Below are 26,041 nucleotides of genomic sequence, written 5' to 3' on the forward strand. Positions count from 1 at the left end.
ATCCTGCTTTCCTATCATGGGGGAAATCAAAGAACTATGGGCAGTTTCCTTGTTCTCAGCCACCCATAACTTCCCTTTCTGGACCTCTTCTGGGCTGTGCTAGCAAGTGCTTGAGTGGAGGAGATGACAGCACGGCACATTTCTACTCAAGCAACAGCCCCAAAAAGTGTCTTTACCCAAAATGCTTCGAATTCCTGAGCAGACTAATGCTTCTGGTTTGACTTGTGACTTCTGCATCAGGTCCCTGAGAGCACCCTCAAGCCCTGCCGTCCCCGAGGGGCTTCCCAGGGAGGGTGCTGGACCCTGTTTTGGCTCAGCCATGCCCCATCCTGGCCCCATCTCTCCACTCTCCCTGGCCAGAGCTGGGCCCAGCACCACAGGGAGCTTGTCTCCTGGGCTCACTGCTCCCCAAAAGCATCAGGGGCTTTCGGTGCCCATGGGACGACACTCGTCGGGGGTCACCGCCAGCCCTGGGGTCCCTGCAGCACCCCACAAAACACCTGGCTTTTGCAACAACCCTAAATGAGCAATCATCAGTCTCACCTGAACGTAACCAACCCAAAACAACTGCGGTTTCCCACTCAGGCTGGGCACTGTACCTTCTGATGGGGAGTTTGGGGAAAAAAAGTCAGATTTGTCCTTTTCATCCCTGTGATTATGTTCACAGATGTGACTATACAGTTTCTGTGTGTCCAGGTAGTTTTCTACCATATGGAACTGCAGTTCTTTTTATGTCTGTTTTCTTTTCCACTTTTTTTCACCCTGTTCTTCAGACTTCATTTACTGATGTGATATACACGTTTCGTTATCTCTGAAACCACGGTGCTCACAACCTAGGAACCAAACCTTCACAAGGGCCGAAGATCGCATTCCTCATAGCTTCAGTTGCTAAATCCTAACTTTTGCATGCAGTCTGATGGCTTGAGGGCTTCTATCTGAGAAGTTGACTGAGATCGGTTTGACATTTTTTTAAGAATATTAAGTTCACTATACTCTTCTCTAAACCTGGATGTTTTATTTCCTCAGCTGTTCTTATTTGCATTACATAAGGAATAATATTGTGTCTCCAGTCTTCATTAGATATTGTTTGTAGCCCACACTTCTAGCCTGCAGTAGACAAGAAAATATGTTTTCAAAGACCAAACATCAATAATGAGTTATTACAGCTGATGTAGCAGAGCTATAGCTCATGTTATCACCATTTTTTAGTCGACACAACTTCCTGGCCTATTCCACTCAAAAATCTGCTTTCTCACAGTCTGCTCAAAGGCAATTTTTATTGGATTTTTGATCAAGACAATGCAGCAATCTTTGAGCCTCAAGACAGTAAAAAATACTTTTTTCTTTACTTAAAAAAAATTGAAAGCTGTTTTTCTCCTGTCCTATGGACAACAGGGCTGGGAGTTGAGAGGATAACATTTGACAGGGTAGTTCTTCGTTGAAAAGCATCTGTGAGTGATCCAGGGGAAGTCGGCTGAGATTTGGCTGACCTGCCAAGCCTTGAAATTCGTACCTTGTACAGAAGAGTCAATTGTTGTTCTTCATCCGTGTTGAGAAAGAGTAGGCTGCCGTGGATCTCACCTGCGTGGGGAACGGCTGTGTCTCCCGAGGACCACGCTGAGGGGTTCAGGGCTGCGTTACCTGCCCCACAGCAGCACTCGTGCTCGGGATGCAGCCGTGCCAGGTGCTTCTCCGTCACGCTGAGCACTCTGACCACTGACTCAGGTGGAAAACGAGTGAAGGTTCACATCTATTTGTAACAACTTACAGGACTAGTTTGTGACTTTCACGCTCTATCACGTTCCTGTTCAGCAGACATCAATTTTAAAACCTACTATGCAGCATTTTCCACACTTGTCTGTGTCAGTCTCTACCAAGATCTTACTCTTATCAGGAAACTTCCCCACCATTTCTGCTCCTTCTGGACTTGAATGGTGTTACACGAGTTAACTTCATGTTGCTTACACAGAGAATTAAATGTGTCTCAACTCCGATTCCTTTACAAATGGACTTTTCCTCTTTGCAAGTCTCCCTGTAGATCTAATTTAGGCCCCATCTTTCCATTAATCCACCGTAATTTCCATTAACTTCAGTGAAACAGTGTCAGGACGTGGCACGGGCCAATATTGTATTATTGCAGAAAATTATGGGATATTATCTTTTTTTTTTCCAATACACTTACTACTATTGTTTTACAGACTTTTTGTAGCCTGCATAAACCTCTGAATTTATTTAAAAACTTTTTGAAGATCTAAGTTAATATATTTAAAACATTACTTGTTTTCAGAGTATTACAACTTTTAAGGACCTTATAGCAATAAGACCTTTGTTCCATAATATCTGTTTACATTGTGTTTTCCTTAGTAATTTCCACATTTGATCTCTTAATAGCTTTTGCAAACTTTCTCAAAGTTAGTGAGAAAGTAGTTTCCCATTCATGACTGAGTATTGTATTGCTATTTTTGTGTTTCTGCCTCCACCTCTTTTCTGGGACAGATATTCAGAAATACATCACCCTCTTGCAGCAGATAAATCTGTTCATTTCCATTTCAGTCATTTTTCTCTTTTCCTCAGGTGGATATTTCTTGCCCGTTGTGACACAATGTCATTATAGGAAGAGATATTAAACTTGGCATATTTGGAAACATGTCTTAAGTGTAAACATTTGGTTGCCTTTCAGTATATGCCTGGCTAAGGTCTGAAGAACACAGCTACTGACTCTTTGGAGTTAAAAGGAGTGGGGTTTTCAACCTTCCTGGAAATTAATTTTAAGTCCATCCATCTATAAGAGGCAGATATGGAATATTGGCATTTATCCATATTACTTTAAACAAAAAAAGACAGAATAACCATCCCCAACTGCAGAATTAATGTTTTATTTGAATGTGTTATTGGTGTATTTCCCCCCTACCACAAATTACAGTATGTCTATGACAAGGCCTTTTTGAGTAGCTACGGCTTACCCTTACTCAGATGTTAATGCACCAGGTTCTTAGCTGAGTAGGTTCTGTATTTAACACCATGTTAATGTTAAATTAAAGAAGGTAAGTTGGCTGAATCCGAGAAACTCTCAGTATGGAGGCTAAATACACTCTCTTGGCTCTGCTTCCTCAGTGTATGTTGGCCTCTGCTTGTCAGATATGCTATATAACGAGGCAAAACTGGAATTATTTACTGCACCGCTGCACTGGGGATAAAAATGGCACAAGTACATGATTTCAATAAAGAATTGTTCTTCATCTGGATCCCTATGCAAGGCGCAGTCAGGATGGCTGGAGGCTAAGTCTTCTGCAGGGGATGGCCAGAGCACCTCGCTGATCTAGGGTGATGACTTCAGCCTATAGCTTGGCTATAGTCCCTACCCAGTTGGAGGAGTTGCCTTAAGTGGATTCCTGTTTCCCTGCAGAGGGAACCATGGCCTGGAGTAGCACCTAAACTGCAACATCATCTTTAATGGGCGAGAATGGGAAACAGATGTCACACCAGGGCTTGCAGCCACTTGCCCAAGACAGGCTCCTGATTCATTATGTCTCCAAATGTACACGTGTATGTATACCTGTGCATACATACATATATATATGCTACAAACATACATGTATTCGCATGAGGTCCAGAAGAGCACTTCAGCACAGGATTTGGAAGCGATTAATGTGCCTTCATCTAAAAAGTCATGTAAAAAAGCCCTACATAGTAACTGCAAAACATATTGATGCTTCTCCTGATGTCACCAGTGTCCTAGATGGCCCCTGAATGTGTTTATTGCATGCAAGAGCATGTAGTGCTGCACAAAAACATAGTCAAAGTGGTAGGACACCAGGCTGTAGGCTGTCCTTTGCCTCAAAAGATCCAGTCTCAGCTCCTTAACCACAGGCTTGCAGGCACTGGGGAGTTACTGATTTCTGGTTTGGCTTCCCAGGATTATTTATGTATTTGGCTAGGTGTCTTCCCTCTTCTGGCTGACTGCCCTACCCCCTAGGCTTTTATTTGATGTTTCTTCTTGCCTGCCTTCCTTCTGGCCTCATAACTCTTGCATTCCTGCCCCTGCCGCAACCCAGGGATGGAGGATGTGGCTCCCACTCAGCCGCTCTCCACCTACAAGGCTCCCCAGCACAGCCGTGCTGTACCCCTCAACCCTACAACAGCTCTCAGCCCACCTCACTTAAAACTTCTCCTTTATCACTCAGCCTGTCTCGGAAAACAAATTCAAACTCTCAGTTCAGAGCAAGTCAGGCTACTGAAGCCCTAATGAGGGGTGAGGGCTAAAGCACAGCATTTCTGACCCAGCTGTGCTGTCCAATATTGGGGGTCTGGTAGGTTGTCTTTTGAATGTAAGCATTTAATTTTAAGCATTTCACTCTACTTTTTTGGAACACTCCTATGTGGCCAGGCACCTAATCTGCCTGTGAAACCTACTCAGGAAGCAATAAGGTGCCTTTCTGGATCACACCAGGGTTGTCAAAACCCTGCTGCATTCAGCAGCCAGCTCACCCTGCTCCCACTGCCAACACTGCGGTCCAAAACCCATTGCCAGGTGGGATGTGGTGACTGTAAAACGTTTGGCACCGAGTGCTACATGATCCCCGAGGACACTGGTTCTTGGAAGGAGAGGAGCTCCTGCCTCCTTAGAAGATTCCCCAAGGGATGGATTTTCTTTAATAGCCTCTTTTTTTTTTTTCCCCTCACTACACCTTGCAGTAGACTTTGTAGATGCAATGTAGGGGTTTCAACATTTTTAAGGTAGCGTGGAGATGTTGATAAAATTTGTGATAGTCAATCTCTCTATGAGTAATATAGTCCAAGCTGCATTGTATTTCATTCATTATTTTGTAAATGTTTTGATTAAATTAACTTTTCTTTAAAACCTGCTATGTATAGAGATGTGTCTTTTTCCTACAGAGGCTATACTGCTTTTGCTTCACACAAGTAATTTTGCCTTTTCCTTTATCCTTTTCTAATTGTTGAGAAGGGGGGAAAGTGATTAAAAAATAAAACATGCAGTCAAATAAGAAATGTCATTTCATTCAGGTATAAACAGACTTGAGGGAGAGACAAATGCCTTTATCTCCATCCTTACTCACAGGTAATGCAAATGATATCTGGGAAAATACATCTGAATGCTGTGATGTTCCACAGCCTGCAGTTGCTTTTCTAATAGATATGAAAAAAGCATCAGATGGTTCTTGGAAAATCTGAATGGTGATACTAGAAATATCAAAAAACTGCAGCTAAATGATATCCTAGTACTGCAGCTGTGGAGTGGGCAAATACAAAAATCCATATTGAAAAGCTGTACTGGTTTCTTTTTGTTCAAGACAGTGAGTCTTAGCAAAGGCACTACAGAAGACAAAAAATTATTTTTAATCTAAGAGTTGGTTAAAGCAAGCTTCCTAGGCAGATGTGTCTCCAAATGATCTGAGACAAGGTTGTCTGGTAATGTCAACTTTTGTGGTGTGTTGGAAAAAAGTAGTCCTAAGCATAGCTTTTTCCTTAGTTGTAAATTAGCAGTTCAGGCTCACTCTTCAGAGAGAGGAGGATTTTACCACCACATCCCAGTACCTGTCGCTCATGTTGCTACTCATGATAACTGCCAGGTGACATCTGTCATGGAAAGAAATCCTCTTCACCCTTCCCAATTTTAGCAGCTGGTCTGCTTCTCACTCCTGCTGCTGTTGCTGCTGTCTGTCAGAGCTTTCTCAGGCATATTGGGAGTCAGGATTTAGTCCCATTTAAGGGTGAGAAAACATCTGAATTCCCAGATTTGTCCCAAAACAAAGTTTGGTTTATTTTAGTTTAGTTTTGTTTAGTTTCAGTTTGGTTCAGTTTGGTTTTACCCACAGTCATACCGAGCTTTTATCTGTCCTGACCATCACTTTCTTAGAAAATAAGTGTCAGAGAGAAAATTGAGCTTAATCACCCTTTAAAAGGGCCACATTGCAGCCCAAGTCCTCAGCAGCGCTGCAATGGGGAGAATTCATTAATTCCTCACAGAGGAATTAAACTGAGAAGAGGGGAGAGTAGCCATCCTTATAATTTGAAAGAGATGGCCAAGTCCCTCCCAGCCTGCCCCAGTCTGTACAACTGGTATGTAGTTTCAGCTTAACAGAACTGATCTATAGAGACAAACTTAACTGGGAATATACCCAGTAGCCATTGTTAGAAGGTAACTTCACTGTTGGGGTTTTTTTTCCCCCAAAGCATAATTCATCTAGTTTGCTATATATGGAGCAGTCTATTTATTTTCCTGAAGTTGTTTATGCCACTGTGACAAGTAATAGATTTTTTGTCTAAGCCCAGTCTCTAGATGGCTGAGAACACCTGAAAATACCAGTGTTACAGCGACAGAGCACTGTTAATTCAATTTTATGCATGCCTTGCCTACCAAGATCAGGGGAGTTTCATGTTAATTTTTTATAACATGGTGAAATTGTTTCTCTCTAGTTTATGTCTGAGCAAAGAATTAAACATGATAGAAACTCTTTAGGCAGCTCAGAAACCAGATTGAAATGCTGGAGGACGTTTGTAGCTGTCCTTGATGCTATGTCTTTTGAGATGGGTACAGATCATGCAAATCTCACTGTAATAATTCTTGAAGTTGGCTGACTTTTGAATGCTTAATCTTTTGACCTTTATGATGCATTAATGTTTTCAACATATTTATCTAAAGTTTTAAGGAAAAGGCATCTCAAATTATGTGCAGAGGGAAAAAAAAAAACGAAAGGAAAGAAATCTGGAACCAATAAACTTGTGGAGCTTGTAAATTCCTTCTTTCCAAGTTATTCATCCTAAAGAGGGTACGAGCTCTGCTTCTTAGAAACAAAAATGCAGACAGAGGAATGGGACACTTAATGAGCATAATATATCTGGAGGCTTCGGACTGAGGACAACCTATGCTAAGTATCTGCCTTTCCAGTCAATTCTCTTAAATTTCTTTCCCAAAATGAAAAGTTCCTACTACAAAACAGTCAAAATTAATGAAAAATTAATCAAAATCTGACTGGAGGGCACTGGCCTTCGATGCAGGTTATGTCCATGTTAACTTTGCTGTGACTCTCATCGTTTGAGAGGTTTAGTCTATGTGGAAAACATTTTTTTCTTTTTTTTTTTTCTTTTTTTAACCATCACCACTTCAAAAGTGGATGAAAGAACATTGTAAAAAAAGACTTAGGAAAATCATTTAGGGGCAAAAACCACAGAGAGGAAATTTGAAGCCACAGAATATTTTTTTAAGAAAATTGATCACATGAAAACAGGAAAGAAGATTATTAAATTGAAAATATTTGGCAACCTTAAGTATAATAGACACCAGTAATCATTTGCTGCTGTGTTTACTGTATAAACTGTATATGAACAAGCTAAGTATACACAGTACACGTCAGATTTCAGGCGTGAGCCTGGTTATGTGTGCATTGCCTTATGATTCACAGCAATGTGTGTTTTCTCATCAACAGTCCCACAAGCCTGTGAAATACGGAGACTATGGGACTGAGACCTTAAAACTGAAATATTGCATCAATAAAGCAGGGTAAGCTACTCTAGTGTTCATGTGTCCCATCTCCTATGGGAAGTGTCACACAGCTGTGAGGCCCCGTGCTTCATGTTGGGGTCTCTCGTTCAACCTCAAGGCAGTTAGAGTGAAAAGACCTCACTGCAATAAATCAGGGGAGTGATATTACTTGTCAGTTCTATCAAAGGTTGATAATTTCATATTGTTCTGCATGAATTGGGCATCTAGATTATCTGTAGTGCTTACCCCTTAAAGTGCAGAAAGAAAGGCAATCTGCGTGCCCAACTCTGCTGCTTCTGCTCTCTGCTCATATCCCTGAGCGTAGATATAGCTGGTTCTATAGGATGATAGCATTTCATCGTTTTTAAAATAGATTTCTATAAATGAAAATGGATTTTGTTTATCTTAGGACAGTCAGATTTAAGATACCAGAAGGAAATACTGGAAATCCTTGTAAATGTTGGAAGACAAAAATGCTCTAACAGTTTCCCGAAGAATCGATGCCTTTGAGGTTAACTGTATCTCAGAGAGGGGGAGATTTAACCCAACTCCACGGGTCCCGTGGCTTCACAGGGATTATCTGCTGCCGTCAGAGGAGAAGGGCTGTATTATTTCAGTACAGGCAGTCTCCAGCTTTTTTAAGTGACCGATCACCCACACTCCTGAGACATGACGGAGCGTCTCACCAGTATAAGCATTTCCAAGGGGGGAAACCCCACACAGCAAAACAGGCTCACGGCACAGCATGCTTGGGGACTCTGCCTCCAAAGCCTCACGATTTTCCCGTCAGCAGCCACAGCGCAGTGATTTCTGTAGGATCCGTGCAGTGAGATGCTGCCGGAGGAGTACTGCTCATCACGTCCCGCTGGTCAGGGGACGCTCAGCCGAGGGCACCCGAGACGTCTCTGGGGTCGGACAGGGATGGCACTGAGCTCTGGATACCGGCGGGACAAGGGCCCCACCTCCTCGGCAAGAAAAAGCTAAATGTTTCTCCAGTTACAGTTTGAGGTAAAAGTTAGGCAGGGACAAAAGCATTTAGGTGGAATTTGGTTGGCGTCCTCAGTGTTGTATGAGTCCCAAGGTCACTGGAGACGCTGGCGCTCAGTTCCCTTTGAAAGCCCATGGCCAGGTGATGCCATCCCCGATGGAAACAGGCAGGTTCCTCTTGTGCCAAGGTTTCTTTCGAGTCCCCTACAATTTCGGTCATAAGCCTGAGCCTCCGTATTTCTACAGAAAAAGGAAAGACGACCAGATCAGAGGGCTGGCAGTCAATTCCCCCGTGCTCGTCCTCCCCAGGGCAGCACGGCATTTCAACCCGCAGGGAAAGCAAGAGCACTTTTGGATTGTGCAGGCCAATTTAGTAATGAGAAAATTGTGTCCCTAATGAGAAATGAGTAGTCACACTAACGCAGGAGGGTATATTGAACATCGTCACTTATTGCCAAATCTATCGTCATAAGCTTTGAACTCCAGTTACCTGTTCATGGCAGACCAAACCACCCCAGTCTCCTTGTGCCACTGGTTGCAGACCACAGTGCTGTGTTTGCTTTTCTCTGAAATCAGCTTGCACGTCCCCTTGTACCTCCTCAAAAGCCAACTTGCTTCTAACTATCGGTTGTAAGGTGAACTATGAGCACAAACTGTTTTCAATATCCATCGCCAGGTTTCCACATTGCACTTTAATTCTCAAATTGTATGTTGGCAGTTGCAGTCAATAATGACTACAGAATTTTCTGTTACATTAACTGTAGCAAACTGAAATCTAATACCTCTGAAAATACAGAAAATATCCTGAGTGTTACAAAAATAAAACAAATATTTCTGAATGGAGCCCAGCAGCTGTCCTTTAATTACTTTAAATTTCAGTATATAGAAACTAAGTTGAGTGACAAGTCAATTTATTTGCATGCTGGAAATGTTCATGTTCTAGGCATGTGTTTATATGATAACAACTTCAAGCATATGCTTTTTATTTTTCCCAAATAGACAGAGGTGGTTTTTTTTTCTAGAGGCACATAGTAGGTTTTCTGCTCATACGCTGCAGTTAGCACATATTTTTCCTTATTTATAGTTTTGCAGGTGTGAATCTGCTGTTCTTAGGAGATGTCAGATTGACAGTCCTGCAAGATGCTCCAACCTGCCCTGCTACTTTCCTTAATCCTGACCTGACGAAATCACCTCCTGGGGAGAGAAAGCCAGTCGCTCTTCATCCCCAGCTGGTACCTGGCTCTTTCGCTGAAGGCTGCTCACAAACCTAGCAAGCAGGACCACTTCTCACAGCACTTGGTGCAGTTTGGGCATCTGCTTGGAGGAACTTGGTTGAAGATTTATATTTGTTTACTAATCTGTTAATTCTACAGATACAGAAGCCTAAAATCCAGTTTTCTTTTGCGTACTAGGAATGAGGATACGTCTCAAAGGACAGTCTTGCGCGAAGCTGAATTAGTCTTATAAAATTTAGTGTTTTATATAGATTTCTAAAAGAGCTCAAATGTCCTTGTTTTATACAAACATTTCCATTTTACTAAGACATATCCTGGGGGAAAAAAAAAAAAAGTTGATTCTCTACTTCTCTGCTAAACTCCAGGTCCTTTTCACAACAATCACAATCAAGCATTCAATCATACTAGATTTAAAACTATCGGGTGGGGGGGGGGGTAGAAGGAAAACAGCCTCACAGACATGTGTAAAACCAAACTACAGCTTGGGGCTAGAATTTGATGGGGTGAGTCTTCATAAAATTCAACCTTGAGAAGATGCAGAAATACCTTCTGGAAATAAATGGCAATTGAGTGTTCTGTTCTTTACTAGATCTATGCCCATGAGATTTTTAAAACTCAGTCCCTGAGATACGGAGTGTGGCCCTTGCCTTGGCAGCAGTTCAAATCAGCTGAAATAAACCTGGAGGTTTCATTTTGTCCGGCTTGCCCGAGAGACAACTCTAATCTGTATGGAGGCTGGATATAAAGCATGTAGGCATGCAGTGACAAAAGGTGCCTACGGGCAGCAAAGGGCAAGAAATCAGGATGGGTCAGCTGAGCAAACATCAAAGACTCTCAAATAACCAACCGAAAAGTAAATATTCTCAAGCAAATGCCCATAACACTATTGAGAATTCATAGGAACCAGTCTTTGAAAACAGTTCCGCTGGGGTGTCTCTATTTGTCTTTCCCATTCTGGAATATTGAATTAAAATGGTCTGTTTGCTCTTAAAGTTCATCCATTCTTGCTGCTCGCTCCCCACCACAGCCTCTTGACTCCTCAATTAGCTCTTCGGCAACTCCTGATAGTACCACGGCTGTTGGTGTTGCCCATCTGGATATTTCTAATGCACCCCACCGTGAGACTTGCTTAGCAAAATACACTCAGGTACAGAGGATAAAAGGTATTTATCCATAAAGGGACTGTGCAAGGTCTAGGAATTATTTAAAATCCACTTAAGCCCTGTGAAGGCAAGAAATAATGCATTTAATAAGGATTATTATTTGAGGGTATTAAAGGAACATATTTTAAAGACAAAAATCCCCACGTGATTTCCATTGCTTCATCTCCTGCAGAAATTAGGATGAAAGATTAATTTCAATGCTTAAGCCGGTAACTTGGGCGAAACCCAGATTTTTTGCTGTTTCATTTTCTCACATAGCTTCCGCTGTTCTTTGGTAATAGCAAAACCGAAATGAGCTGCATATGATGTAATCATCGCTTACGGCTGGTTTTTTGGTACACCAGTGTCATTCTGGCTTAGGTGGTGATATCTCGAGTGGACTGCACATGGGAGCTGATCATTCTGGCTGCACAAGGAACCACCCCAACAGCTGATTTAGTCACTCAATATCTGGCATAAGTGGTGGGATGAATGAGTTCTGCTGGAAGCTAAATCTCCTTCAACAGCTGTACCAGAAGGGAGGTTGCCAAAATCTCACACTGCAGCCTGTGATTTCAGGCTAAGGTACAGCAACTTTCTGGAAGCACGGTGAGACGATAAAAGATGTGCTAAACATACAAGTCCATGGAAGGCAAATAAAATACATGAGATTTTTTTTGGCTGGTAGTGGTGGTTGGTTGCTTCCTTGGTTTTGCTTGGGAAGCAAGACCCTGAAGCTTTTTCTTTGCACATCCGCCTCATCTTCTGCCCCTTCTGCTTGCTATTCCCTTCACTGGAAAGAAAACATTGCCGCTGTATAGACAAAGAAAATTGATTTTTCTGTGTAACTGTTCCAATACCAGGTTACCATTACATTTTCCAGTACCTTTTGTGCAGTGGAGCGTCGTTTTTTAATCTTACTCATGTTTTCAGCAGGTGTGGGTTTCCACGCGTGTTTTAGGACGGACAGGGCCAATGAGCTGGAGCAGAGCCCCTGCGGAGCAGGCAGCGGAGAAGCTCACACGCCGGGTGGGTTGCTCCCGCGTGGGTGCCCTTGGAAAGCCTCGAAAACGTGAGCCGTGGAAACCAAAATGAAAGGGCGCTAATGCAAAAGGGCTCGTGAATGTTATCTATATCCAACCCCCCCAAAAAAAAAGAAAGAGTGGAACAAAGACAGCTTCTTCCCTTCTCTCGCTGTCTCATAGATATGCTATAAATGTCACCGGCCACCCCCCCCCCCCCAGACCTCCCTGAGGTTTCTTGCCCGCTGCCGCTTCTTCCGACGGGGCGTACGGGACCCCGGCCGGGGGGGCGCAGAGCCAGGAGCCCCGAGGAGCTCCCAGCACCGGGGGGGGCACTGCGGGGGGCGGGGGGGGGCTGGGGATGCCAGGGACCGGCAGGGAACCGCAGCCCTCCTTGATCTTTAAAGCCCTCCACGGGTGGGTGTTTGCTGGGATGTCGGGCACGGGAAAACGCGACCCGAAACTCCCCGGTGCCCCGGAGCGGCAGGGGGCTCAGGTCTCCATCACTCGGGAAACACGGCGGGTGGGAGGGGGTCCCGCGTCTCGACCGGCAGCGAAATTCAGGGCGGCGGGTTTGAAAGGAGAAGCCGGGGACGGGACGGGGCGGCCGCGGCGGGGGAGGCTCGGCGCCCCTCACCGCGGCGTCTGGGCGCTCTGCGGGGACTGTTGCCGTGCCTGCGGGGCTGCGTGTCGCCGGGCTCGGTGACCGAAGCCTGGAAGTGCCGGGGAGCACATCCCCTTCGGGACCTTGCCGAGGGGAACCGCTTCCATGGGCTTCCCGGGGTGGGGGACAAACCGGCAAAAAAAAAAAAAAAAAAAAAAAAAAATTAAAAATCGAAGGAAATGAAGCTCCGCGTCGCGTCGCAAAAATTGCCTTCGTCGTTTTTCGGGGGCAAGAGCCGTCTCTGGCTTTTACCATTCATTCCCCCCAATTTCGGGGACCCCTCAGGTCGAGAGGGAGCAGCCCGCAGGACTTGCCCGTCAAATCCCCTTCAGCCGCGGGGGCACCCGGGTCCCCCCCCTTGCCTCAGCGACTCGTCGATGCTTTTTAATTAAAGGCAGCTCCCCGGTTTGGTTAAAACCCCGCCTAGGAGGGTTAGGTTCCCGCTTTTCGGGAGGCAGCCGGCGTGGGGCGGCCGCGGAGCATCATCCCATCTCGGGCTTTTCTTTAAGAGCTGAAAACGAGAATCTCGCCTCCCCCACACTTTTTTTTTCGAGGCGGGGGAAGAAGTACGCCAGCGTAGTTTATCCAAATCGGTGACCCCCCCCTACCCCCGGCCCGGTGCTGCCCGGCCCGGCTCTGCCGTCCCCGCCGTTCGCCGGGGCGGGCAGCGGATGCGCCCGTCGGGCAGGTGCGGGCAGCGGGGGGGGGGGGGGGGGGGTGAGCGGCGAAAAAGGGGAAAAACCCCCGCTCTCACCTTCATTTTTTGGGCGCACGTCGGGCCGCGACGGCAGGCGGTCAGAGAGCCCTTGGCCCGGGGGGGGGTGAGCCCGGGGGACACAGGGGGACGTGCAGTGGCCCCCCCTCGGCAGGCGCTGGTCCCGTTGGTCCCACTGGTCCCGCTGGTCCCGTTCGCCGCCCCCCCCGCAGCGCAAGCCCAGCCCGGGAGCGCGGTGCGGGCTCGCCGCCTGCTTCGCTCAGCGCTTCGGAGCCGCTTGGATCGGGGATAATTTGGAGGGGCGAGAGGGGAGAGTTATTTGATCTGTTTCCTAAAGCGAATGATCCTTCGCTTTGCTTTTTCTTTCCTTTTTTAATTTTTTTCTTCTTTAAATTTTTTTTTTCCCCCGTCTGTGTGCACACCAAAAATAAATAAATGCGGGCAGGTATGTCCCGCTCCCCCTGCCTCTCCCATCGCTCCGAGGACGTGGGGAAAGGCTGGCGAAGGAGTGGGGGCAGATGACGGGCAACTTGAGCTCGACAGGGTACCCCCCCCGGGCCAAAAAAAAAAAACCAGGGGATGGAAGAAGAAGGACTTGCAGCGAAGCCGCCTCTCAAACCCAAGCAGGGTCACTGGAGGAGTACGCAGTAGGTTACCGGGAGGAGCAGAGATTAAATCTACCTTCACCCTCCTCGAAATTAAGAAGCATCCTGAGCAGCAAGGAGGTTTCTAAATCCCGCTTTGCTGGGTAGAAATGACTCCGGGCACCTCTCCCTCCCGCAATTCCCCCCCCCATTCCCGCCGCCCCCCCCCCCCCCCGCTCCCACCCCGCACCCCGAAACCTGCGGAGGGGCACGAAATCTGCCTGGTCCTGCCGGGCACCTCCACGGAGCAGGCCTGCAGGTTTTCCTGCAATTCCGGGATTCCCTGTTGTAAAGCTCTTAAACAGAATATTGAAACCATTTTCCTTCTGGTGCCTGTTCTAGCCTTGTAGTGCTGGCATTAAACAAATAGGAAAAGTGTGTTAAAGGGAGGCTACGGTTACAGCGTCTTGGCCTGACATTCCCACATATAATTAAAACCATAGCCACAATAATACATAAATAAATAACAGCAAACAGAAGGATCCGTTCCTGTTCCAGTCGAAATCGACTGTTTTGGCTCCGTCACTGTATTATTTTATAGGAGCGGTCTACGCCGTTCCGTCCTAATTTTATTTTATTTTATTTTAGTAGGAGGGACAGCAGGGAAAGAAATGATGCATTTGTTTTTCTTTTAAGTCCGTGTTTAGTTTTAATTTTCCTGTATTTTAAAATAAACACGTCGGCTGGAGCATGTTTGATCTTTGCAAGAAGGAAGTCTATATTGTAAAGGAATGCGCAGCAGTTTGGTATGAAAATGGGGTTGTGACTCACAGCTGCAGGCAGAAAAAAAAGGTGTTGTGGTGTCAGCCAGAGGTGTTCAGTCTAATAACTCAAGCTGTAAACTGTATCCTCTAAAATTACTTACGTAGTAAATCACTCAGGGGTTAAAAAATAGACTGGAAAGTGTAAGGGAGAAAAAAAAAATCTTTTAGAAGTTCCCTTCATGAAAATTATTTGTAATGACGGGAATTAGGAGTTTAATATCTCCCTCATTTTCTTAAAGGTCAGCCTGATACAGTTAATTGCCCCTGTAGAGTCGACGGTGCTTACTCCAGGTCGTCCGCGAAGCACCAGAAACTTGAACCGCGGGTTTGGGGATAGCTCTTTCATTGACTGCTTTACCCGATTTACAGCTAATTTTGACAATCTCGGAGGGAAGAAAAAAAATAAAAAAAAAATTAAAAAAAATTTCCAAGAGGCAGCCGGGGCAGCGAGTGATCCTTAACCATTTTCCATCGCCGAGGAGATCCTGCTCCGCCTGCCTGGCCGGGCTGCTCTGCCCAGGCGGGGAAATCGGTTCTGCAACGCCTCTCTCCCCGAGACAACGGCCGTTTTCCAGCTCTCCTTGCCCTCCCGTAGGTGTACCTAGTCTGGGAACAGTGGGGAAACTGGGGAGGCTTGGAAGAGAGAGCTCTCTTCCAGCTTAGCTGCTGGTTTTGCCGCACTTGTGCGGGAAAGGAGGAGGGGGGGGGGGGGGGGGGGGGAAATACAACTCCGATGTCATCTGCAGCCTTTTGCTGCGAAGGAATGGAGCGAGTAATGAAGCAGAAAGCCGAAAGGTGGATCCCAGGTCGAAATATTGCCTTTCAGAAGAGCTTTCCCCGTTTTCAGCCCCGGTTGCCTTCCCTGCGCCGTCTCATGGAAACGAGATGCGGGCGGTGGGTTTCTGGGGGCTGCGCCTCGGCTGCTGGGGAAAGTAACTTGCTGGAAAGATTTCCAACGGGAGAGACATTCAGTGATTGGGGAAAAAAAATAAACAAAACAGGACACCGTGAGACAAAATAAAATAAAACAAAAGAAAAGGAAAGAAAAGAAAACTGGGGGAAATTGCCCTACAGAAGTCAGCAAATGTTTGCGGTGGAAATAAGAAGTCAACAACAATTAAAATCTGGAAGCCACGTTCATTAGTATTCAGGACGTAGGATCTAGCTTTTATGTTTATCTTTCTCCGCGGATCAATATTGTAGCAGCATGTGCCGGGAACGAGCAGAAATCTGGCCACTGCATGTGGCTGACCTTTCCCTCTCTCCCTACAGGTCAGATCGTCTTCATCAAAACAGGTCAGATCGTCTTCATAACTATCATCACCTAATGCGGCCACAGCCACGGCTCTCATTAAAACCGGTATTTAATCTAGGGGCTGTGTCTAAGAATCAAAGGAGAGGGGCTGTTTGCCCACACGGAGGAATTAGTGCTTTAGTAGGAAGACGAAGAAGAAGAAGAAGAAGAAGAAGAAGAAAAAGTTGGAAGGAAAATTGCTCTTTTTTTTTTTCTCTTTCCCCCCGCCGCAAACGGCTGTATATCGAACTCCAGACCAAGCCCACGCACACACGCGCAGACCCCCGTCTCCTGCGGGGGCTCCGCGGCCAAGAGCCCCCACCGGCCGGCGGGTCGGGCCGAGCTCCGCCGTCTCTCCGGACCGAACCGGACCGAATCGGGTGCCTGTCCCCGGGCCCCCCCCCGCAGGACGCCCCGGCCGCGACCACCCACGCACCCGCGGTGCGGCGTGCCCCCGTCCTCCCACGACACCCGCGGCCGGCGGAGCCCTGTCGGGGCGGCCAAGCCCGGGCTGGGGTCCCCCCGCGGAGCCCACGGCAGCCCCCAGCCCTCTGTGAGGAGCGGTGCCTCGCGTGAAAAACACCCTCTCCATCACTTACTGCTGCTGGAGTTACTTCCCCCGCCCCCCCATTCCCCCCCTCCCCCGCTTCAGTTGCCGATTATTTTCTTTTTAACACCAAAAGAGCGTCCTTCCCCCTCCGGGATGCGACAGCCGGCTCCCACGCGTGGGGCGGCGGGGGGGGGGGACCGCCGGGAGAAGCCCTCGCTCCGCTCCGGGTGCCGTCGCTCGGCCCTGCCGGTTCCCCCCCCCCCCACGGGCGTGGGACGCGGGGGAACCCGCTCGTGTTTCCTGCCCTGCGAGGAAGTGGGCTCGGCGGTGCGTTTGCTGCCGCGCTTCCTCTCCTCGGGACAAGAGAAGGGCAGGCACTTTGAAGTATTATTAAATAAAGACATGAAACCGCTGGCGAGGGTCCTCCTTCTCCCGGTCGTCTTCTTCTTCTCTTTTTTTCTTCTTTTCTCCCCCCCCCCCCCAAAGTATTAAAGGCAGAGAAACGCTCCAGCCTGATCTGGGCCGAAAAAAAAAAAAAAAAAAAAAAAAAAGGAGAAAACCCAAAGCAATGGGGAGGAATTGCACTTTGGGAGGGAGGGGGGTACCGTGCCCTGCAGGGTGGGACAATAGTTTTTGCTTGCTCTGCCGGTAAAATGCGGCTCCTTCCCCGGCCGTCTGGGTCGGGGGAAAAGGAAAAAGAAAAAAAAAAAAAAAAAGAAAAAAAAAGAAAAAAAAAAGAAAAAAAGGCGGGGGGGGAGCAAAAGGCACCAACCAAAAAAAAAAAACCCAAGCGTGCACGGAGATGAAAAATATACGTACCTCGCTGTGCCCGGGAGCACGTCTAGCGTGCCCGTGTGGCTGGGGAGAGGTTTGGGGGAGCCTGGTATGTCTTCATAGCGGGCAGGAAACGTGTACGAGTTTCTGAAAACAAAGGGGAAACTTAAAAGGCCGTTAGGGGTTTGGGGAGGTCTGGCCAACGCCAAGCGGAGCGGCTGCAGCCCGGGCGGGGGTTTGGCCGGGCAAGGGCAGCCCCCGGCCCGCGGTGGAGCCCCGCCGGTACCGGCACCCACAGCGGCACCTCCGGGCTCGGCAAACCGCTCGGGTTGGGGCGAGAAATGCCGTATTTTATTTTATTTCGGTTTGGGCTGTTGTCGTTTCTGGTTTTTCGGTGGGAGGTTGGTTTGCCTTTGGGTTTCCTTTTTTTGGAGGGCTTGGGTTTTGGGGTTGGGTTGGGGGTTTTTTTGTCTGCCACCGCCGGCTGCAACACAAAGACACTAGAGCAGCCAAACCAGGTGAAGAAGAGGGTTTCGTTCGGTAGAGGCAGCGGGGGGCAGGTGAAGGCAGGGCAGAACCCGGAGCTGCCCTCCTATTGCGGGTGCGTGGGGCAGAGCGCAACTTGGTTTATGGAGGGAGCCTCGATTTTGGGGGGGCTTGGCAGGAGCGCAGGAGGAGAGAGCAATTCCCAGGGAAATCACTCCGTCTTTTCAGGGGGTCTCCAGGCAGAATCAGGAGAGAATTTTATGATTAATAATAATACTCATAATAAAAATCAAAACCACCACTCCGCTCTGTTTTTCACCGTTAGACGAAGAGTCACGCCGCCGGAGAAGAGCCGGCCAAGAGGGGCTGCCGCAGCCGGGCACGAAGTGCCGGCGGGAGGGCAGCGCCGTGCCCCAGCCCCCCCCCCCCTTGCCACCTCTTCGCCCACCGGCGGCGGTGGGGGAACATGCGGGGCCGGGGCGGCCCCGGGAACCGTCGGGGCAGCGCCGTCGGGGCGGCCGGGGCACACCGCCCGCTGCGGCTGGGCATTGACGGGGGGGGGGTCGGACGAGGGTCGGGGCTGCCGGGGGACCCCCCCGGCCTCTCTTCAGGTTGGTCCCCAGGTTGGCTTCAGGGCCGGGAGGTTTTGGAAAGCTCGGTGTGGGAGACAAAGGGAGAGAGGTTGGGTGGGAGGGGGGGAATTTGGGGGGGGGAGAAGGGGGGGCGCGGTGGAGGAAGGAGAGGGGGCAGAGGAAGACTCCGGGGCTGGGGGTCCCTGAGCCCGGGCCACCCGTGCACAAGGCTGCGACGCGGGTCTTGGCTGCCCTCCCCCCGTCCTTCCCCCCCCCCCAAAAAAACCCAACCCCAAACAACCCAAGCCCTGAACCCGATGAATTACCGCTCTCCCTTAAGCGTGGCAGGGCCGGGCCGGGGTCAAGGCCCGGGGGAGGCGGGCGGAGAGGGGCTGGATGCACCAAGGCCAGGGTCAAGTTCAGGGCCGGGGAGGACAGGGAAGAGGGGGGGGAGGTTTGCTGACGGCCACGGACGCCGCGGCCCCCCTTCCCCGGGGGAGAGACAGCCGTGACCAGAGGGAACGGGGCTGCCCCTGCTGCCACACGACCTGCGCTTTGGGCTGGGGGGGGGGGGGGGGACACGGGACACCCCCACTATCACCCCCTGGGGCTCCCCCAAAACCAGAAGGGCTCCGAGGGGAGGGAGAAGGGGGAGCCCAGCTTCTGGCCGGCCGGGGGCAGGGCTGGCCGTGCCCCCTCCCCCGGGCCCGGGAGGGGATTCGGGCGAGCGGTGGCTGGTGGGGGTGGGCAGCAGACCCGGGACCCCCGTTCGGTTTTTCGGCTGCTGGGAGGCCGGCAAGGACAAAGAGGGATCCTCGCAGCTCCGTTTCCCACGGATCTCTCCGAGGGGCCGGCGGCATATGCCAGTGATTTTAATAAATATTTTTTTGGCGTAATATTATTACCGAACATAAATTAGGTTTTAATAGCCGTTTGATTACCCGGAGAGCCTGCCCGTGTGCGTGGGGCTGGCCGCGCTGGGAGGGGGGGGGCGGCCGCAGAGGAGGCTCCGTCTCCGCTCCGCATCCGAACTTCGTTGTCATCGACGGGACGGGACGGGATGGGACGGGACGGGACGGGGGGGGTCTTTCCCACCCTCCTCCCCTCCTGCTGGGTGTAGGTAACCCCCACCTCACCCCAGAAAGGAGCAGGGCCCCGCGTACCCTCAATTTCTCCCCCCACCCCGGCTCGGGACACCACTATCGCGATTTGAACATGGGGGAGAAAGCTCGAAAAACCCAAAGCGACGGGGTAGAGGGGTGGGGGCGATGGGGTCGGCAGGGTGTGGGGAGCCCGGGGCTTTCTCCCTGCCTGCACAAGCTGCCGCTGAAGGCAGCGCAGCCACCGCAGGGCGCTCGGAGCCCGGCTCACAGCGTTTGCCTCTTCGCAGGGGCGTATTTCGGTGGCTTGGCAAAGGCCGAGGTTTTTCCACCGTTTCCCGGCTGCTGTCACACTCGCCTTGGGTGTCCCGGTGCGGGGGGGGGGGTGCCCGGAGAGCCGCTGCCTGCCGGTCCCAAACGGGCGGCTCCACCGACCGGGCCCCGACGGCTCCCGCGGAGCTCAGCGCCGGGCCAGCACCCCGGGAAAAGCATCGCCCGGCAGCTCTCGGTCCCTCGTTGAACACGTCTGACAACCCAAACCGCTCCCTGGGCTTAAAAAAAAAAAAAAAAGAGAGAGGGGAAACAAACAAACAAAAAGCTCCAAGAGAAACGTGAGCTCTCGGGCATCGCCACTTTCTCCTCTCCAGGGCTGGATAGAGGCTACCAAAACCACGGGAGGAGCAGGAGGACACGGGTTAGGGCTGAAAGCAGCCCTGCGCAGAGCTCAGCGCCTGGCTGTCCCCCCTCCACCTTCGCCCCGCAGCACCCCGCTTCGTCCCCCGGGGGGGCAGGGAGCTCCCCAGCCCCACGCGGCCCGGGAGAAGAAGGGGAAAGCCCGAGGAAGGCGAAGGAAGGGGGCTCTTGCCGGGTAAAATCTCTTCCTAAAGGACATCTTGCCTTGCAAGTCATTTGGGGAATGGGCGAACGCTCACCCTTTCCTTGTAGCCCAGAGGCTTCCCAAAATGTTGGGGTTTTTTTGGTCTGGTTGGGGGTTTTTTGGGGGTTGGAGTTTTTTTTCCTGGACGGGGAGCCCAGCTGGAAGAAATCCTCGTGTTCCAGCAACCGGCGGATTTTTGAAAGGCGTTTGTTTTGCGGCCGCCGCTCAGCCCCTCACAGGCGTTAGCGCAGGTTTCAGAGAGCCCTTGGCATAAAAAGGAAACGGCTCGTGCAGTTTCAACACGTTTTATTATATTTCTGTATGCATTACTCTCAAAACATATCACAAGAAATGATGAAACCACTTAAACCTTCAAATAAAAAATCTGAAACAGTTTATGCTCACAATTGTACATATTTATAGTTAAGAAACATTCTTTATAAATACTGTTTCCTCTGTAGCAAGTTAATACCATAATTTAATTACAAATGGATAAATATGGTAACAGGTATTTACAGGAGGAAGGGTGTTATTACGGAAAAGCTAACGGCACGACGTTTATTTTTCCTCACAATCTTCCGAACAGGAACTAACAAATTGAACTTGCAAAAGCACTAAAACATCACATGTAAACCCAGCTAACAGAAAAAATACATTCACAAGCGTTGTTTGTTCGTGTGTGTGTCCGTGAGTAACAGAATGGAGACTTTGGCACGGTATTTCTTCCCCAGTCTATAGTTGAAATGCAGTTTACAATCAAGTTGCCTCTTAAAAAGGAACACAATATTCAAGATATCACAATTACAAAAGAAACCATTTTTTCTTCCACGTTACTTTTTTTAAAGGGGTGAACTAAAAAAGGAGGAGAGAGGGGGGCGGGGAGGGGCAGCGGGAGAAAAGAAAACAAGTCCATCACTTTCTCGGGGAGGGAGGGAGGAAGAGGGGAAAAAACCCAGAAAGACGACCAAAAAAAAAGGGGGGGGGGGGAACCAATCCGCGGTTTACAAACGGGACGAACTTCTATACACCAAGAATCCAGGAAAACTTCGTTCCCCACCTCGCCGGAGGAAGGAGAGGGCGGCTATGTACACAGTTCGGGGGGCGGGAGGGTGCTGGCTGCTCCGGGCGGGGAGGCACAGGGGCCGGAGGAGTTTGAGTCTCTGATCTTTTGTCTGGAGGCTCCGGAGGGAGAGTTTTCTTTCCGCCGGCTTGAGAAGCTTTTTGCTGGGTGGTGCGTTGGTGGCGTTCGGGGTTGTTTGTGGTTGTTGGTTTTTTTTTTTCCCCTTTCTCTCTCCCCTTTCCGTTCCTCTCTTTATTTGCTCATTCTCTTACGTTTTTCAGCACGTACTTTGATAGATTGTTGTTGGTTTTGCTGGTTCAAAATGTTCTCAAAAAGGAGGAAAAAAAAAAAAAGGAGAAAAAAATTCCAACAAAAAAAAAAAAAACCACCCGAAGGCGGGAGGGGTGTGGGGAGCTGAAGGTCCCCCCGTCCCCATCCTGCTCGGCCGTCATTTCGCTGCCGGCGAGTGCGGCGGCATCTCCCGGCTCGTCTCCGGCGGGCTCGCTCCCTCCTGCCCGCCGCCGCCGCCGGGCGGGGACGGGACGGGACGGGACGGGGGGGACACGGGACGGGACGGGGGGGGCCGCGGCGGGGCCGTGCAGAGCAGTCCGGCGGGGCCCTACACGTACCACTCGTTGAAGTTGGAGGAGAGGCCGCTGTGGCCGCCGCCGCCGCTGCCGCCGCCGCCGCCGCCGCCGCCGCCGCCTCCGCCGCCGCCTCCGCCGCCGCCCCGGTGCACGGCGGACACGGCCGCCGCCGCCGCTGCCGCCGCCGCCGCCGCCGCCGCCGCCGCCGGGGAGAGGTTGCTGGTGGTCTGCGACTCGGCGCTGGGGGACACCAGCCCCGGGGGGGTGGAGGATTCGTAGCCGGAGCTGGCGGCCGGGGAGGACTCGGAGCCTTGCGGGGACGACTCGTGGACCTGGGGGGCAAAGGCAACACGGCCGGGTGGAGGGGGAACGGGGAGGCCGACGACGCCCCCCGGGCCCCGCCACCCCCGCCGCCGGCCCGGCCCTCCGCCGCCGCCGCCCCCGGGCCCCGCTCCCGCCGCCCGCCGCCCCGACGGGGCGCCCGGTACGGTGCGGCCGCCCTCCCGCCTCCCGCCGCCGTCTGCGGGGCCGGGTACCTTCATGTGCTTCCTCAGGGAGCTGGGGTGGGTGTAGGACTTGTCGCACATCTTGCACAGGTAGGGCTTGTCCGAGGTGTGGACGTGCATGTGCTTCTTGCGGTCGCTGCTGTTGGCGAAGCGCCGGTCGCAGCCTTCGAACTCGCACTGGAAGGGCTTCTCCCCTGCAAGAGAGCGGCGGGGCTGAGCGCGGCCCCCCCCAGCACCCCCGGGCCCGGCTCCCCCGGGCTTCCCCCCCCTTCGACCCCCCGGCTCCCAGCCCCTTCGCCCAGCAGCTTCCCAAAGCAAGAGGCCGATTTTGCCCCGGCCCCCCCGCCTGGTTTTCCTACCAACAGCCCCCCCCAGCGCACACACACACACAGCCCGGGCACCCCCGGCCCGGCGTCTTGCCTGATTTGATTTCGACCGGTGCCGACACACAGCCGGCCCCGAAAGAGACTGAAGAAGAAAAGCGATTAAAAAAAAAAACCACACCAAGGGAAAAAAAAAAAAAAAAAGACATCGAGCCTTTTCGCCTCGGTACCAAATCCGCTATCCTGTTAAACTGGAAACCATTACCGACAGATTTAAGGCCGGGCAGATTGTTTCGTGTATGGATATTCGAGATAAACGCACATCCGCTGGGAAAACTAAACGTCTGTAAAATACTTCATTTAATTTTCATAGGGATTCCTCTCGCCCGGCTGCCAGGACTCCAAATGCCGGGGAGTAATTTGGAGGTGAGAACTCCACATCCCCCCGCCTTTGGAGGGGGAAGCATTTAACATTAAATTCCATTAGCACCTAAATTGTTTCTTAAAGACATCCGCTCAGACACAATGACTTCAGCGCGGGCATCTCATGCAAATACATTTCTCAAATTTTAAACCTTGTTAAAGCTCGTCTCGCACCTCGCATCGGGCTTAGCACTTGAGAAAACAATAGGCCCGGAGATTTTTAGCCTTTCTCCGGGTAAATATTTAGAGTGGAACTCGCTAAAATATTTGGCCGTCTTTTATGAAATAGTCTGGCACGGTTCGAGCCGGCAGGAGTAGTAAATGAATAATAGATGAGGCGGGAGGATGCGTTTATTTTTGTTCCCCTTCGGCTCAGGCGGTTTTCCATCGGGAAAGCCCGGGCTCCTTCGCCCCTCTTCCACCTGATTTGGGTGGAAGTTCCCGAGCCTCAAATCCTCCCTTCCCTATTACATAGTTTAATAAACTCTTGCAAAAGCACCTTCAATCACCTCGAGTGAGACTTTAAAAACACTTTTTTTTCCCCCGAAATGAGAACATTTTATTGCCTTGCTCACACCATTTAAATTTAATGGAAAGCATTCCCAGAAAGGGACGTTTTGCCACTTCCAACGGGATGTTGGACTAATGACGGCGTTTGCACTTATTTACATCGTTTCTCGCTCTCGGGATCCGTACACGAAAGCCACGCTCACAACCGCTGCTGAAGTTACAGGCAAATACGTTGCGCACTACAAATCTATAAGGCGTTTCGCGTGTGCGTGTGTGTATATACATATATATACACACACACATAGACACGCACGTCTTCCCGTCTTTTAGCAGGACGGCAGAATTTAGTTCGCGCTGTATTTTGCGTTTCTGCGGAAAGACCCACGCCGAGCCTCGGCACGAATCTACCTCGCTCACCCCGCAAATAAAAAGAACTCGGCAAAATATCCTTTCGAAATCTGGGAAGAAGAAGGGGTGTGGGGGGGGTGGGGATGCCGGTGGGGAAGAAACCAAAACAAACGCAGCCGTGTGATGGAGCGGGGAAAAAAAAATAAATCTTAAACGGGATCCTTATTTTATCACTCTCGTCTCGTACATCTCTCTCTCTCTCTGAGCCTCTCTATCTGTTTTTATATATATATTTATATACAGACATGTAGGCACGGGCAGAGGGGGAAAATCTGCCGAAAGGAACCCGAATTACCTGTGTGCGTCCTTTTGTGAATTTTGAGGTTTTCCGATCTGGCGAAAACTTTTCCGCAGCCGGGGAAGGGGCAGGGGAAGGGCTTCTCTCCCGTGTGCACTCGGATATGATTGACCAGTTTGTATTTCGCTTTGAAGGGCTTGCCTTCGCGGGGACACTCCTCCCAGTAGCAGACATGGTTGCTCTGCTCGGGTCCCCCAACGTGCTCCACCGAGACGTGGGTGACCAACTCGTGCATGGTGCTGAAAGTTTTATTGCAACTTTTTTTGGGGTTGTTCAGCTGCTCGGGGTCGATCCACTTGCAGATGAGCTCTTGCTTGATGCACTGCTGCCGCATGTAGCGGAAAAAGGCACCTGGGTGGTGGTGGTGGTGGGCTGCCATGTTCATGCCCATATTCATATTCATGGGGCCGTACTGGTTGTGCAGCTGAGCCGCCGAGTAAGGGTCAGTCCTGGGGCTGGAGACCTGGCGGTACTGATCCGACCGGGCGAACACCTCCCCCGGCAAGCCCAGGCGCATCTGCCCGTTGAGGACGTTTTGGGAGGCGTGGGGGCCGTGCTGGTCGTGGATGCCCGGGAAGAGGAGGTGGCTCTGAGCGTCCGTGTGCGGGTGGTGCAGGCTGCCGGCCGCAGGGCCGAAGATGCCGTGCTGCCCGCCGGCCGGCGAGGAATCCCCGAAGCCGCGGCTGCGAAACAAGAAGTCCCGGGTGGAGTTGAAAGGCGCCCCGGAGTAGGAGCCGACGTGGGCGGCGTGGGGCCCCAGGGCGGCGGCGGGGTAGCCGGGCGCCTGCGAGGTGAACGCCGAGCTCTGCCCGGGCGAGAGGTCGTGGGCTCCGGCGTTGAGCTTGAAGGCGCCCATGTGAGCCGCCGCCGCCGCCGAGTCCACGAAGCTGTTCTGCGCCGCCAAGCTCAGCTCCCGGTCCTGCATCTCCGCCGCGGCCGAGTGATGGTGCCGGGCGAAGGTGCCCACGCCGAGGGCCGGGAACTGCGGGCCGGCGTCCAGCAGCATGGTCCGCGCCGCTCCGGGGACGACGACGCCTCCCCCGCTCCTACCGACCCGGCCCCGGCCCCGGCCCGGCCCGGCCCCGGCCCGCCGAGGGGCCGCCGCTCCGCGCCGCTTCCCCCCGGCAGCCGCCGCGTCTCCCCCCGCCTCCGCCGCCGCCGCCCGCGCCCGCACCGGCCCGCTGCCGCCGCCGCCGCCGCCGCCGCCGGAGCCGTATCCGGAGCCAGGCAGAGCAGAGTCCAAAGGCGAGCGGAGAACCAAAGTGTATTAAAGGAGCTGAGGCGGGGGCGGGCAGGGGAGGGGAGGGGGAGCAGGGGAGGGACGGGGCTGGGGACGGGGACGGGGGGGGGGGGGGCAAGGCAAGGCTCGCCTCGCCGTTCCCTGCGGCACACACACTTACACACACACACACACACACACTCACACCCGCCGCCGCTCCCCCCCCGCCCCTTCCCTCCCTCCCTCCCTCCGCCGCCACCGGGATGTCAGCGCCGCCGACCCCCGCCCGCCCGTGGGCCGCGGCCCTCCCCGCCGCCGCTCCCCCCCCCCCCTCCCCGCCGCCCCCGGGCCCCTGCTCTCTCGTTTTATCCTCCGCC

The 26,041-nt window shown here is 51.4% G+C and overlaps 1 protein-coding gene across 1 annotated transcript; it reads right to left on the minus strand.

Moving 5' to 3' along the window:
- Positions 1-20,619: 20,619 nt before the first annotated feature.
- On the minus strand, positions 20,620-25,604 carry ZIC2 (Zic family member 2). Its single transcript, XM_069802396.1, has 3 exons — positions 24,443-25,604; positions 22,514-22,677; positions 20,620-22,309 (listed from the first exon to the last, which is right to left on the minus strand). Exons 1-3 carry the CDS (start codon positions 25,449-25,451, stop codon positions 22,010-22,012), a joined length of 1,473 nt encoding a protein of 490 aa, XP_069658497.1. The 5' UTR covers positions 25,452-25,604; the 3' UTR covers positions 20,620-22,009.
- Positions 25,605-26,041: the final 437 nt, after the last annotated feature.

Source organism: Haliaeetus albicilla, chromosome 15 (genome assembly GCF_947461875.1).
Source record: "Haliaeetus albicilla chromosome 15, bHalAlb1.1, whole genome shotgun sequence".
Classification (NCBI taxonomy): Eukaryota; Metazoa; Chordata; class Aves; order Accipitriformes; family Accipitridae; genus Haliaeetus; species Haliaeetus albicilla.

What these genes read in the sequence shown, in the direction of transcription:
- ZIC2 (XM_069802396.1), bottom strand. Translation starts at nt 25,451, where the DNA reads ATGCTGCTGGACGCCGGCCCGCAGTTCCCGGCCCTCGGCGTGGGCACC. An exon ending in TCACAAAAGGACGCACACAG is followed by an intron (nt 22,678 to 24,442) that starts GTAATTCGGGTT and finishes GCTCTCTTGCAG; the next exon opens with GGGAGAAGCCCTTCCAGTGC. An exon ending in CCCTGAGGAAGCACATGAAG is followed by an intron (nt 22,310 to 22,513) that starts GTACCCGGCCCC and finishes TTTGCCCCCCAG; the next exon opens with GTCCACGAGTCGTCCCCGCA.